The sequence below is a fragment of the Molothrus ater genome, chromosome 1, assembly GCF_012460135.2.
Source record: "Molothrus ater isolate BHLD 08-10-18 breed brown headed cowbird chromosome 1, BPBGC_Mater_1.1, whole genome shotgun sequence".
NCBI lineage: Eukaryota > Metazoa > Chordata > Aves > Passeriformes > Icteridae > Molothrus > Molothrus ater.
In genome coordinates, this window is record NC_050478.2 from 100,553,590 (window position 1) to 100,569,814 (window position 16,225).

The window sequence follows — 16,225 nt, forward strand, 5'->3', positions numbered from 1 at the left end:
AAATAAGTCTCATGAATCCCCAACAAAGTTCTGTTGGGGACTGTGGGAGGCCCAGAAGCATCTGGGAAGGAGGGAAATGTGGGGCTGCTTTGCTGTCCTGGGCCTGGTGGTTCCTCCCAAAAGAGGAGAGCAGGTGCTGTGGAGCTGGAACCCCTTCAGAACCCATCCACTCTGGGGTGCCTGTGAGCTCCATGCTGCTGGCATGCTCCTTACCTGACCAGCAGCTCATGTCAAGGAACAGTGTGTGCTTGTGAATGTGTGTGAGAGACAGACAGACAGACAGACAGACAGGGAGAGGAGCTATGGGCTGGGCCATGCCAGCAGGTCCAACTGAGCACGGGGAGAAACCTTACCATCCTCAGGTACAGTATAATGCGCGTATTCAGGAAAGTAATCTTCAATTTTTGATTTCCCTGCCAAGACTTTTTCAGCCAGCATGTCTTGTTTATTCAAGAATAAAATGATAGAAATGGTCCGTAACCACCTGTCAAAAACAAACCAAATGTTTGTGTTATCTCTGACATGTTATTCAACAAAAACCTATCACATTGAGAGGAAATTTACTGGTTATCCCTGTGTGGACAGAGAGTGAAATAGTGTAGAACATGCTTCAACAGAAAAAAAAAGATGACTTAAATGATTGTTTTGATTGGTCTGCACCTGTGCAGAACAATGGGTATATTTCTAAGGTCAGTAAATGCATTTATAAAAACTGCAGTGGACATTGCTGAAGGGAGCAGTTTTCAAATTTTTTTCTAAATTCTCTTTTAGTTACCAATTAGGAGACTGATGACATTTTCTAGAAGCACCACAGTTCACAACCAGACATTACTGTCTGCTTTATTTGGTTGTGATAAAGGGGAGGAAAAAAAAAAGGCTAGAAAGCTCCCTTCCCTCAGACTGCTCTAAGCTACTGTTCATCCACACAGTTATCCCATCTTTTAGGGTGGCCTATATGACACCTGATGAATGGAAAGAAAATAATGTCTCTTTTCTTCCCCAATTAATCCATCACTGTGACAATGTGCCTTGGGATGTGCAGTTAACATTCCTCCTTCACTCTACCTTCAATCACGTCTCAGTGCAGAGCATCCTCACAGGTATGTGCTGAAAACTTCATCACCTTATTTTGCACATTGTTTTCACTTGTTCTCTACCAGGAGCCCATTTGGGTTGCTATTTGGTTTTGTACCTACAATTTACAGGCACTGTGGCAATTTAATGGCAGTTCCAGTTAGATTAGGTGTGAAGCATCACCCCCCAAGGCAGAAGTAGCCTGTGCTCTCAGAGCTGACCCTTACAAGAGCAGCTGCCTTCGTAAGGAACAAGCACAGGGAGCTGCTCCTGCTGCTGCTTTGGAGGGGGAGATCAAATGTTCCTCAGAGGATCTTGGTCTCAGCCAAGCAGCAGAGTGATGCCAGGAGGGGGTCTCTCCTGCCTCCCTGCTCTCCTGCAGCAGCCAGCCTGGGGGGGCTTGCCCTTTCCAAGCTGTTCCCATGCCCTGCATCATTTTGGCAGGAGTGACGAAATGCCACGTGCACTGTCCCTGTGCCACAGCCCCTGTCAGGGGGGGTGTCACCCTGGGGGCACTCTAAGACCTGGCCCAACCTGGATATTTTCTGAATAAACAATCTGAGCCTACAGCAAGGGAAGGCCTATTTTGAAAGGAGTTGAACTGTAATTAAACTGGGGAGGATGGGTGGGAAATGAGGTTTGTTTTACCTATTATTCCAGATACTTTTGAAAAGGTCCAGGGATTCCCGTAGTCTGTTTGTGTTATTGTCTTCCCTTATTACCATGTTGTAGCTACTGCAAGCCACAACGAAGATGATAGCTGTGACATCTGGGCAGAAAACACAAAAGAGAGAAGGAAGGAAAAGAGAGAGAATAGAACATATCTGTTATCCCAGCACATACTCCTCAGGGTAACACCACCATTACTCACCAATCAGCCAAAAATACCAGAAAAAAGTTATCTGTAACACTGGACTTCTGTGCTAGTGAGGTACTGTGTGTGGGTATGAACACTAAGCTGCTCACACCTCAGAGAGTAAGTTTAAAATAAAACACAGAATGTTTTTACTTACCATTAAAGCATTGGATCCATTTTCTTCTCTCATCTCTCTGGCCACCTACATCAAACATGCTGTTAAAAAGCCATAGGATGTTATATCACTTATGTGCACTAGGAAAAATCACATGAAGCATGCACAGCACGAGGGTTCAGTTTAAAAATCCGACAGCCCCAAGGACAGGGGAAGTAAAATATTGCCTGAAGAGGAGAGAGACCTGCTGATGCTGCACTGCATGTCAGAGACAGCTGCACTGCTCCACCTGCCCTGCTCTGCCAGGAGAAGGCTACTGAACCCATAAAATGAGAAATACACTCTTCAAGGACAAGAGTTGGCCTTTCCAGTCCACAGCAGTGCATGTGGCACGTGATATTGTACTAAAAACAAGAACAGGTTTCGGGATATTTTGAAGGGTGGTGGGGAAAGGGCATCTCTGTATGGGGGAGGACATGAGGCAGCTCAGCCCTGTGAGCACTGCCACCTTTCTGGACAAGAAGTGTCAAGAGAAGCCAGTCTGCCTGGGGGTGTTTTAGACATACAGCAAAAAACTTTGACAAACACAGAGCTTGCAGCCCTCTGGAAGAAGGGAGGATTTCCATTGACTTCTGGTGAGCTCTCATCCCCAAAGGTATTTTATGATTTTATAGTGCTACACCAATACACCAGTTTTTACAAGAAGCCATGCACAACCCTACTATAGAGCATTGCTAATACATGTAACTAATTAAAGCTATTTTTGCAAAGTATGAGGTAATTTTACTAGGACCTCTGGAAAGAGAGCTAAAAAGCCAAACCAAACAACAAAAACCCACCCACTCCCATCCTAAGCCTGCTATACCATGCATACATGAACAGAGACATCTGAATGAAGCTATTAAAAATGAGTATGATATTCATAAATCATTACTAACAGACTTACTGGAAATTTACTTTATCTACTTGAAATCTTGTTTCAAAAATCCCTGATGTCAACACTCTGCATCTTAATAGGTCCTGGAAATGAGAACACAGAAGCTGATTAGTAAGGCTTTTTTTCTAACGTAATTTTGTTCTTAAAAGCTTGGAATATTATTTTCCATGAAAAGTCTTAAATGTTTCATTTAATTTAAGTTCAATCAGACCTGTTGGTAAATCTGCATTAGTCTGTACTGACATGGTAAATAAACTTAATAATGATCACTGCATTTGGTTTGTGCACTCAGCAAGCAGGAGACCCCATCTATGTTCTTCTTACTGCCCACTGAAACCTGTTCTTATACACCTTGGTATGTCATGACGATAATGAATTCTGAAGTTACATAAAACTAAGAAAAATGTTATTCATGTTGTAAAGTCAAGTATTCAAATGTTAGAAAACTCCAGATTTACAGTTGCCCAGGCAACCTTAACTCTGCCCTCTTTTGTACTGAATGAGACAGGAATCCTATCGAAATAATAGCTTGTGACTGAGTAATTAAAGCTCTGTTACAGAGCACAAGGGAACAGAATTTAGGTCGTGCAGAAATATGGCATTTCTTTCCTATTTTTTAAACTAGCAATACTTTACAACATCACCAACTCTCCTTTAATAATTAAAAAATAATAATTTCCTGAATTCTCAAGGGGAGTAGGTAAAAGCAATTTATGATGCCTCCTTCCTGGATGGAAGGAGGCAGTCAGAGTGCAGGCTCAGCTTGCCTTTTTTTTCCTACCCTACCATCTACTGCTTCTGGTAGCCAAGGCAAACCTTGGCTGCTTTGACAGCTGCATGCACTCAGCTGAAGGCCACTTATTTAATATGTTTAGTTATTTTATACACTCCTGTCATTTTCTGTCACTTGCTGACTTTGTTATGGTGCAAAAAAACCCCAAAAAACTAACCCAAAAAGCAGAAAGCAAGGGAAGAGAAAAAACAAGTGATTTTTACCAGTTAATTCAGCAAGACAACTGATACAGGGCAACAGGACAAAAACAAAAACAAAAGCAGAATCCTCTTCTCAGAGCAAGTTTTCCACCTGCCAAATACCAAGGGCCTCTTCTGATCTTTCAAGACATTTCTCCACAAAGGAAATATCAGGGAAAATTTCTAGGTGATGAAAGACTACTTCAGGTAGAGAAGGGCCTCCCAGGAACAAACAGGAACTAACGTAAATAATGAAAGCAAAAACGAGGCTTTTCTTCACTGACTTCTCTCTCCAGGTGTGTGATCTTGATGCTAAAACCATAAGGTCTAGAGGGAACAAACCCCAGTGCTAATTCCTTTGGTCTGAAAATGTCCTGAGTGCTTGATTAATTGATCCTATATTGGGTAGACTATAGGACATGCTTGTGGTTATGGACCTGAAGGAACAGGCTCTTCTCTGCATGGGTGATCTCTGGCAAGTCACCTCATTTCTCTGAATTTCACTCCCTAATTGCACAGTGAGATTTGACAGCTCTGCCTTCTTTTTAAGGGCGTCCACCTGTTATATATGCCTTGCATTGTTAGACTGAATTATCCAGTGCAGGGATTCTCTTCTGCCACCTGTATTTGGAGTTTATGACGTGGCCCACAATCTTGACTAAGTTACAGTGGGATAGCAGCACTGAAAAATAACAACTTCAGAATGTTTGCTGAAGAGACAGCAAAGGAAAGCACACAGCCTCAGCTCAGGGAAAGCAGCTGAAGCCAGGCAATATGGTGAAGCCCCTCCTTACTTCAAGACTGCACCAGTTCAGCCTTAAATGAACGTGTTTGCCATTAGAGCACTCCCTCAAGATGTACCACAGTATCTGGGAAAAAAATGTACTGCCTTGCAAATAAGGCTTGAATAGAAACTCTGCTACCTGCAGGAGATGGGCACAGCTTGCAAAGAAGGAATCTGCAGGCCTACAGAGAAGTTTGCAAGCTCTGCTGCTGCCACAGGTGCTCTCCCCTGGATCTGGACACCTTATTCACTGCAAGCTTTTGCCTGTGAAGGACCCTTCTGATAGACACGGGAAGCCTCCCTCTGGGCTCACCTCCACCACTGAAATAAAGCATAGCTTCTCTATACCAAAGGCTGGTGAGGGAAACCATAACTTTTTACATTTATGCTTTCTCTTCTTTTTTCCATTCACCTGATTTTTGTGGGACACAGAATGGGAAACAAGAAGACAAAACGGATGTATTACAAGAATCACAGACCTAGATGTTACAACAGTAAAAGACAAGTGTGCACCACCAAAATGCCTCTTCTTCTTTAATATCCATTACTTAAACTGCTAGACCATATTTTGCTATTCTGCCATATGTCTTATTTCAGCTGCAGTAGGGACTAAAATAAATTACACAGAAAATCCAGATGAATATCAGTCTTAGTTCAGACCCTACCCCATTATTTTTACTAACCTGATCTGTGGGTGTGTAGTCATCCATGCTGACGCTGTCAATTCTTTCTAAAAAGCTAGAAGAAAAATAAACATGCACTTAGATATGTACAATACTGTCTAGTAAAAGACATTTCACTAACTTTTCTAGTTTACAGTCCTGCTGAGAAGAAAAACACAACTTGAATGGTAAAGTTAGGAGCCTGATTATTTCCATATATTGCTCAAGGTTATATTTTATAAGCCAAACAAACATTTTACCCAGACTGTGTTTCAATACAGCACTTTCAAAGTTACCATTATGCAGTACTCACCAGTGCTTCAAAATGCAGTTAAAATGTTACAATTTTGTGAGGTCCGCTAAAAAATACTACGACTAACCACAGATCATAACATTATATGGTTGTTAAGACTTAAAAAATATTTTGGGATTTAATATAGGAAATGTGGCAAAGGGGTGCCTTTATTTAGGATAATGCTGATCAAGTATAACGTTATGTAGATTACGGTCTCAGTAATGTTAGCAGAAATGCTTGTTGGTATATACAAAAAGCTTTGGACTGACTTGCTGCCCTCCAACACTGCAACTAAAGCACAAAAAGTGGAAGTTAATGAATCTGATTCTTTATGTCACCAAAACTCAGCGACATGCACGGAGTGAAAGAAAGACGGCTTCAGGGAAGGGCAAGAGATAAGAGAAACAGAAAACAGGGTAAACTATATTCTATGATTATTTAAAAGATTTTCCAAGCTTTAGTTCTTTCCTAATATGTGTTAGAATGGCAGCACTTACAGACATAATAATGTGATTTTATATTTATTGCTAAAAGAGGCAGGTTCTCCTCTCTCGCTTCCATCCATTTCTTAGATCTGAGCCCAGCTGGCTCATTTTCCCCAGACTGCCTGTACGACTTAGAAGCTTTCTTGAATTTCTACATTGTTATTTGGTATTTGGCAGTGAATATCCCATTGGCTGACATATTCCACTACAATATTATCAAGACTTCTTTATCAAAAGGCAAGTTTTCCCCAATTTTACTTGAGTGTGCACTTGGAATATGTGTCCCACTTAATTGCAGTGGGAAAGAAAGAAAAAAACAGTGAACTCTTGACTTAAAATGTAACTCACTGTTAACACAAGGGTCACACACACTGGCCAGTTGAAAAAATAGCCCCCTAAAAGCTGTTTGTAATTCTCATAGCAGTTTCCCACGGATATGAACTGAAAGGAAAAGAAAATACACTGCATATATATTCACTTAAAATGTTTTTCCTTTTCAAACCTCCATTGTTAGCAGGGAAACAAAATGCAGTATCTACAGTTAGAATATCCAGCTTCTCTGTCTGGATGATCAAGGTGTGATTGCTAAGCACAGGGTTAAAAAAAAAAAAATATCACTGTTTAGCACAACCCAATGGGTGCCTGTTAGCAAAACTATATGGAAGAAACTCTGAAGAAAAAGCACCATTTCACAAATCCTTCTTCCTTGCCAAAAGCCCTATAAATTTATATGAGAATATAAAAGTACATTTTTATAGTCAGCTACAGTCACCATGGGAAAGCAGTTTTATTCAGGCTGAACCTTTTGGTCAGATGATTGTCATCACCTAGACTGAGCAAAGTTTAACTTCAGTTATCCCACGGTCCATGCAGAGGCCGGAGCAGAGTGATGCATTTTTAAGTGACACACCTATCACTGAGAGAACTCTCGCGTCATGCTTGCAGCACAGAACATGAAAAAAAGAAGGCAAAAAAGCCCAAAGCAAAAATGCCTCTAGGCTGAAACTTCCTGATCAGAGTAACTTTCCTTAACATGGTTGTTCTTCAAAGTCTGTTCCAAAGTACAGACTATGTCTGACACAGAAAGGGATCTACTGAAGAGTGTGGACTGAAGTCAGTGTTTGTGCACAAATACAACTCCATCACAAACCTTGCAAGACAGTGTGAATTGACTTTTTTTTTTTTTGTAGAAACATGTCTTGTGAAGTTGCTGTATAAATCAGAAACAATACATCTTATCTCCACAATACCACTATCATTTTGGCAGAACTTATCCAAAATGGTGCAACACAGTATTAAGTGCTAACTCACCCCTTTCTCATCTATGCAAGTACTTAAGGGAGGTTCTTGGTTGTTAGCACTTTCAAACAGGCAAATTATAGTAAGGAACAGAGGATGAGGAGTAATGCAGTTACACTACACACAATCCATGGCAGGTTGGGAAAGAGGCAAGTCTCCCAATTTGATGTCCTGTCTATGAGCTGAAGTCAACTTCCACTTCCTCCCAGTAGAAAGATCGGTTTTGAATCCCCCAAACTGCGACACCACAGCTAAGAGAGAGCCAGCTCTGACAAATATCACATGCTTAAAAAATATCATTTGACACAGCAGCTGTGCCATTTTATGCTTGTGAGGTTTCTGTCTTCATGTAAGCCATATTAAAATAAATGCAATGATTTACAAGGTTTTACCTGCCACCTTGCTGTAACAAGCTGGAATGGTATCACTAGCATCCAATAAATCCACATGCAGCTACTATTAGGATTGGGATAAATTTTGTAGCTTTATAGGAAATTAACCTTTTCAGTGTGTGATGGAGAGGCTTCCTAAGATTTCTTCTGCAACGACATCGTTAAGTGTGCAATGAGATTTCTTAGAGGAACAGAGACAGCTACTCCCTTAGCTTTTCAAAAGAAAAATCAGTTCTTGAATATCCTTCATATGAGCTCCTTACTTGACTAATTAGCACAGCATCAAAAAATAGTCCTGACAGGCAAATGTACATACTGGGTACAAGAAATGGATTCCAGATGAGATAAGGAGTCAGTACCGCCTCATCTCTAAACACACTAACTTCATTCTTATTACCGTATTAAAATGGGAAAGCTGAAATTACTTTTCTAAACTGCTTTCTAGAGAATGTTAACTTCACCTAATCCTAATTGTCTTGAATAATTATGTTCTGACAAAATATAGATTATTTTATACATATATATATATTTACAGATCAGCAAATTTTGAATTTACATGACTGAAATTTCCATTTAAAGAACCCAAAGTACAAAAACAACAACTGCGGCAATGCTGATGTCTCAAGTCAAAGAATCAGTGCGAGGAAAACATGGTAACAGAAGAATGAATAAAAATGGACACCAAGTATCACTTACTATCTTTTTAGATACTTTTTTTCTTCCACTCAAGAATGTAATTATTTTCACAGAATCATGCCTTTTTACAATACTGACAGGTCTTCTATTTATCTAGCTTCTATAGAAACCAATACTCAGGATTTATGTTGATTCTGCAGTGACTGTTTTGCATGCATGTGCAATGAACTTCAAATTCACACATACAATTCAACAGTGAATAAAACAGTAACATGATACAATATTTACATTTATATTTCACTATTGTGGTTTTACTTATAAAGATTCAGTCAGATAATTAGTATGACATTTATATTCTTTTAAATTTTACATAGGGTGTTTTATATTTCCTTACATGAAATAGCAGAAACTACCATTTTCTTAATTTAATTAGGCAAGTTATTGGAAGGAAGGTCTCTTCTGCTCTGGTTGGAAATGCAGTGGTTTAGTTTAGCAACAAACTAAAGCAAACTAAAATGGACCAATAAAGTTAAAAAATAATGAGCTACTGACATTATTATATCTATTATTAAGCTGATCTGTAGTTTTATAAATATCTTCAGTGAGTTTCCTAGGAAACTCAGCTGACACTTAGTTTGACAAGCAATCTCTAAATTTTATATTATGCAAGCTGTGAACACAAAAGTACAGGTTTTAGATGTGCCTGCCAGTGCATGTGGGAACTATCAATAAGCTTTATTCTCTTTAAAAACCATGGCAATTTGAGCAGCAGTAGCAGCTATATAAGAATTTCTGAAAAAAAGATTCATAAATGCACAAATAAAAAGGAGGTAATTGTACATGAAAATTCTTTTCTCACTAAATAAATCACTACACAGCTCTGTGTAGATATTCTGACTCCACAAACAAAATGACAATTAAAAGAAAAATCATGTCTTGAGAATAATATGATTGACAGAAAACCCATGCTGTATTTGTGAGAGCGTACTTCGACATCCAAAGAACTGGAAAGATGAAATGCTAAATCACAGATCAATACAACAAACTCAGCATTTTAATAACTCTTGATCTCCTTCAACCATTTTTATGCTCTCACCTGAACATTTCAATGGCCTCACATCAAAAAATTCCCAAGAAAAACAAGAAATCAAACCCATTCAAAATGCTTGTCTCTTTAAAAGGAAAACGTATTGTGGCAAATCTTTAAGGTTTTAAGTGAAGAATCCCAAAACTATCTTCAGGTAAGTTGTGGGGTCAGCAAACCTTTACAATTCAGATGGACCATTAAGAGCTTTGCAAACATCTCAGCCAGGCTCAAATAACTATATATATGTATATATATGGAATCAGCACTAGGACTTTTAATTACACACACCCCAAGTCTCTAGAGAGATGAAATGGAAAAGACTTTCTTTTTTCTTTTTAGTTTCTGCTGCAGTTCTCAAGACCAACATATTTATTGCACTTTTTCCCTCCTTCCCCCCCAATATATATATATTTTTTAATCAGCTAAGCCATTACAATCCTGTTAATTCTTCCAGCAACATTTGAAACAGGAAACTGCAGATTTTTGTTTTCGAGAATACCTGAATACCTTAGGCTCTAAGGTTGGGCTTCAAGCAAACTCACACTATCCTGATGTATTTCTAGGTAACTTAGAAAGACATAATGAAAACAGCCTCCAGTAATATTCTAACCCCTAAAGGATTCATTTTCCCAAGTCATTTGCTGAAAATATCAGCAGAAATCCCTTGGAAGGCTTGGCAAAATTTAGTGGCTAACGATTTTCCTGCTGAATTTAAATCTATATACTTTAAGTACAGCTTCCACGTGCAAGAGGAGCACTCCCCTTGTCTCCCTCCACAGCACTCTGCAGCCACTTCCCACCAGGAGCCAGCATTGGTGAGAGGGCACAGCAGGGCAGAGGGAAGAGGGACAACCAGACCTGTTTGGGATCCACCCTGGCTCACGGGTGCTGTGCCCCAGTTTTGAATCACCAGTTGCTGCTGCTATGGAACAGAACACCCAAAACAGACACGCAAGTACTGAAGATGCTGCTGGAACAGAGCACGCCTCCAGCAGGGTTGGGAACCCACGGATGTACTTGTCACACGGCTTTGGCACCTGCTCCGTGCCCTGGATGCTCGCGGCTGTACGGAGGCTCTGTTTCACCGCGATCCCGCTCTCCGCGTCCCTCCAGCCGCGGTGACACACGGGCGGTGACACACGGGCGGTGGGGGGGGGTGACAGCCGGGAGGGGGCGCTCTCTGCCCGGCTCCCGCTCCTTTTCCTTCCCTTCCCTGCCCACCCCTTCCCCAGAGCGTGTCCGCAGGCGGAGTGAGGCTCTGCGGGGTCTCGCCGTGAGGTTTTTGCTCTAACACAGGTAAAACATGAATTTAGCAAAGATCTCCTGAATTTACTTTGCTCATCCTCTTTTTCAGTTTTCACTCCCGTACTTGCCCACGGCTCGCCAGCCTCCCAGCAGAGCTCATGCTGCGCTGCCCGGGGCTGGCAAAGGGCTGCGTGGAGATGACCAGAAGCCGGTGGGATTCCTTCACCCATCCGCACCTTCCAGCTCGCCAGCAAGGAGAGCCTGCTGTGTCAGGAGATGAAAAGGTTAAACAGGATGCCAAGAGGGAGAGCAAAGTACAGTCATGCCTGAAAACCGCCAGCTCCTTTTCCGCCCAGGGAAGCTTGAGGATCTGCGGTTCAAAGCATCTGCCCAGCCCTCTGCTCGGCCTGGGGGGATGCAGCGGCTGGAGCCGGGTCACCACCAGTCTGCTGGGGACCACAGACAAGTGAGAGGATTCTACAGCCTTTAGCAAAGCTGTGTGTTTCCCTAGAGCAGCACCGGCCACTGTGCTTGCTCCAGAGGGAGAGGGGCAACAAGACTGGGAGGGTCTTGGGCCACCGATGGTGACCTCTCCTGGACACCCAAGTTTGCTGCACAAGCATGACTGGGAGCACATAATCCATCCCGTTTTGTCACTGGCCACGGCTGCTGCCAGCTGTGGCCCCAGCCACCATGAAGTCATCAAGAGCACTGCTGTCATGAGAGGCTTTACTGGTACCAGCCATCAATGCTCCCTCACCATTGCACAAAGCAGAAGTCCAGTTTGAACCCTATTGACTGATGGCACCTTTGGCCAAGACACTAAGAGCAAAGACAAAGAATGATGGCTGCAACCAAGGGCTCATACACCACTCATCGCGTGACCTTCTCTTGTAAGGAGCCAGACTGCTGGTGGCAACTGGGGGCACATTTGGTGAGGAGACAGAAAGATGGCCAAAACCCGTAGTTCTCCTGATCTATGGGTTTGGTTAAGGGAGTTTCCTAGCAGACATCCATTTCAAACTCACTTTCTCCACCACTAAGCACGTACTGCAGAACATCTCTAAGCTTCACAGGCTTTGGTATGTGTCCAGCTATTAAGCTAAACAAATGCACAAAGAGTTCAACTGCATTAAATGTTTCAGACATATGAGTAATACCCCCCTTCTGTTCAATAAGAACAATCTCACTTTTAACTGAAAATACATGAACTAAACTAAAAATGAATAAACAGTATGACTTCCATAACTGCTTGCCCCCACTGGTTCCCTAAATTTGTTAAGAAGCAGTGCAAATTTTGGGAAATGCATTTCTTCCTTCTAAATTTAGCAAACTAACCACTTCTTGGCTAAGCAGATGTTTTTGCTTTCCGAGCGAGAGGCCTATGGGGATCATCATTAACCCTCTTCTTAACATAAACACTGACTAAGACTTAAATCTGGAAAACCGTCATTCACACAGAAAGGTTAACAGGCTCCAGGAGAAATGAGACTCATCATCTGCAACTTCTGCCACATGGGATCTCAGAGAACAGGGAAGATGACAGGCAAAGAGAGAATAAAGAAGAAAGGTAATTTATTTACTTATTTTAAAAGGGACATTATTTTTCTACTGCGTGTGTTCAGACGTTTTATTCCCAGGGGTGCAAGTGGTGGAGCCACTGCAAAACACAGAGTAAGAATGAAGCACTGATAAAATCTGAGGCTTAGACTGGCACATGCAGACCCTCCTTCTGACCAGCTTGAATCCACTAAATTCAGTGTATCTTCTTCTTCCTTGTGAGTGGATAATCCTAGGCAGGCAATTGTTATGTGCATATTGATACACCCATGGAGTGTTTATACAGATCCAGATTTGAGTTCTGCAATGTAAAGGCTACACAGAGCACATTCTGCAGTCATAAGTGCAATTTTGAATAGAGGACCCAAAGATAAAAACCTGAAAGCAGAAAGCTCATATTGTGGTATCCAGAGAGATCTGGATCCTGACTGCTTTGTGAGCTCATGTATGGCAGATTAGGATCTCTTTATCCACTGTCTGAATGAAACAACTGTTTAGCATCTTCCAGCAACTACACAGACTGGTGCTGGAAGGGAAGCTGAGAATACCTGAAACATCAGATGAGACACGTGGGCAGAATGCAGCTGTCCCATCAGGACCTGCAAAATGTGCCTTTTGACAGAAGAACAGATCAAAACCTTGGGTTTATGTCCCACTAACTGAAGTGCATACAAGACCTCACCTCCATCTCTTCTGGTCAACTCTTCAAAAAAGACTTGGACTTTTATGTTCAGGAAAGCTGAGCTGTGGGAAAAAGTCTTGATAATAACTCAAAGCTATAATATGCATCAGGTTTACAAACAGCAGATACATACCACAGCCTTGCCAGGGGATGTCAAAAGTTAACAAAATGTATCTTCCCTGGATGTTGCAAATAGAGCTTCCATTGTTGCTTACAAGTTTATCTTGTTCTCTCTAATGGAAAATTACTTCAGTGCAACTCACACATTCTGGTTGATGGTTTTGTTTTCAAAAATGGTTGCACTGTAGATATCTTCCTAGTGTACACAAATTCACCAAGCACTATGAGACCCTGAAGAATGCCAAATCCAGGTTAGAAACAGCAATGGTTGTTGGAAATTGAAGATCACTTTGGTGGAAGTGGTTTGGAATAATAAATCTGTTATGGTGACTGCCAAAAAGGAAAAACCACTTTGACTGCAGGTTTCTACAAAAGAGAAAGCAGAAAATCCTCAAATGGGAGAAACAAAGGTAAAAAAAACCTAGACTGAAGAGGAAGTCATGAGAAGGTTGTGTTTACCTGTGGCACCAGTCCAAACCCAGTGCAAGAGAACTTGCTGCCAAAAGTTCTCAGGCCTAAAATCAAGCCAGATGATTCCCCAAAGAGGATGCTAATACTCTCTTGAAAACCCAGATGAAGAATAGTGAATTCTTTAGGGTGGTGAACACTCCTGGCCAGAAAAAGCCCACATGCATGTTTCTTACTGCTTTCAGACCTGTGCATTTTTGCTGACATGTAAATGAAAGGAACAGCATGTTAGAATCCTGAGCAAAACAAGAGTCTTATCTGTTTGCTTTCACCTATCATGCTTGTCAGGTGTTGACATGGCCAGGAGAATTGACATGGCTGGAGTCTGAGTGAGTGCTGGTGTTAAACAGGAGAATTGCAGTAGCATCAAGGATTGACATTTGAATCACAGGATCACAGCTCTCATGAGAATATCTTGGAGGCTCCAAGACATAGACAGCATCTGAAGTTTCTACAGATAACACCCATTCAAGGAATATGAGGGCTCCTGACAACCATCCTACCAGAGAAGAAGCTTTCTGGGATTGCATGTAAAACCTGAAGTATGCCATCAGTGCAAACTAAGGAAACAGAAAAATATTTCTAAGGAAAAGTCAGGAAGGCAAGCAGCTTCCTGCACAGTGGAAAAAATAAACTCTTAATGCTGACCTTGCAGAACACCTGGAACAATTTCTTTTACCTTACTGCAGTTTATGAAGTGTGGTGACAGATCATTTCTCTTTTGCACTCCTTAATCCTTGTCCCAGCTTTAACATGCACTCTCATACCTTTACCTTGTGTGAAGGATGTGTTTCACTAAAGGTAAGGGTCATGCTGGACACAACTCTGAGTAATCCTTTGATGTGCTGGGCTGCTGTGGGGTTCACCAGTTTCTTCTCAGAGTTACTGACATTGGATATTACCTTGTCAATGTTCAAGGCAAGAAAACTTACACAACAGGCCAAAAATCAATGGCTCAGGAGTTAAGGACAGAAGGATGATGAGAACTGACATCCTTCCAGCAGTTCCTGAGCATTTAACCTCCAAACACCCAACAGAACCACCTCACCCATCATTCAGAGGTAGACCTGTTGCCTTCCCTTTAGCAAAGCACAGCAACACGGCAACGGTTCACCTTCAATGGGAAGGACTCAAAGCTTGTTCTTCCCAAACTTGCTCATGGAAGCAATGTTTATTAGGGCTAGAGTTTATTAGGGCTTCCCTAATTGTAGTCTAGAGCAGACAGGTTATCCTTCTTATTCCCATGTACAACACACTCCACAGCTATTAATGAAAAATAGTACCAGGTAAATATCTGTATATGATCATTTGCCCTAGAAATTACCAGGTGAAAGTAGTAACATCAAGCAGAGGTCTAACAGTACAGATAAAAATGCTAGACATAACCATTAGAGTCATAAGAAAATTCCTGTATCATTACAAATGCTGCTGCTGCTGAGATGTTTTCATTAAATCACCATTATCCTGCCCATTTTAGAACAGAATATATTTAACCACTGAATGTATTCAAGCAACTGGTCACACCACCTACAGCTTGGCTGAGTGATCACCTCGGGTAGCTGGAGGAAGGCATGAAGCTAAAGCAAGAAGATGAATTGTTACTACAAAAATGGAAGGAGAAGAAAGCAGTGACTATCCAACTTGCTAATAATTGGCCTAATTCCATTTAACAGCTATAAGCTATTTAAACAGCTCAGTGTTAAAAACTAGCCCTACAACCCTGCTAACTGTACATCTGAGAGGAAGTCACATTAACAACTTCTTACTATTAATAGAGCATTTTGTGAAAAGCCTTCCTAATGCTGTACTCCCTGTAAGTTTCTTTACATTCTCATCAATTTTTCTTGACTTTTACAGTGCACAGTGCATTTGTACTATTAAAACAATATACAATGAGTTGAGTTTGAGGAATGAGGAAAATAATTATGCAACAACCTGATTATGTCCTGCTTCGAGTTACTTTAAAGATTAAGTTATGCTTCTGTTTTTAATCTCTCTACCCTGTACCAAACAGGCAGCTGTCATTTCTTGGGTCTCAGCATGGCCCAGCCAGCCTGAGGATCTGCAGGGAGCCACCTGGGAGCCTGGCAGCTGCAGCTCCTTGCAGGATTGTGGCCAACATCACTACCCCTGAGGGCATGATAGTGCTACTATGAGAACAACTTCGGCCTTTACAGCTGAAAAGTCACCATGCCACTTCCTAGAGCTATTGCTTTGCACCATGTTCACATCTACAAGAAAGGGCAGAAACTTGATAAAAGCTACCTTATTGAAAAAAAATTCACCAAGGCCAGTTTCAGATCCTGGACTACTCTTAAAACTCCTAAAAACAGGCACTGAGAAAGAAGCTGAACTTCCTAATTCGTCTTCTCCATCCATATAGTTAGTGGGAAAAACGTGCAAGATTTATGCAGTAGCAGCTGGAGAAGGTTGAAAAGGAATATACAAATAAGCCATAAATGTCAGAAACCCAAAGCCACATATCAGTTCAGATCTCAAAATGTTGTCTTTTCTCTCTTTTTTTTCTTTTAAAGAGAAGATTAAAAATGCTATTTC

General features: G+C 41.3%; 1 protein-coding gene across 2 annotated transcripts in view; it reads right to left on the reverse strand.

The window, feature by feature from the left end:
* GNAL (G protein subunit alpha L) overlaps positions 1-16,225 on the reverse strand; it is a 183,833-nt gene that overhangs the window by 10,785 nt on the left and 156,823 nt on the right. For both annotated transcript variants that reach the window (XM_036404464.2, XM_036404465.2), the window contains exons 6-10: positions 5,422-5,476; positions 2,992-3,065; positions 2,088-2,146; positions 1,723-1,843; positions 354-484 (exon numbers count right to left, since the gene is read on the reverse strand). In XM_036404464.2, coding sequence (XP_036260357.1) covers positions 354-484; positions 1,723-1,843; positions 2,088-2,146; positions 2,992-3,065; positions 5,422-5,476 — 440 coding nt within the window. The remainder of the gene's footprint in view (positions 1-353; positions 485-1,722; positions 1,844-2,087; positions 2,147-2,991; positions 3,066-5,421; positions 5,477-16,225) is intronic.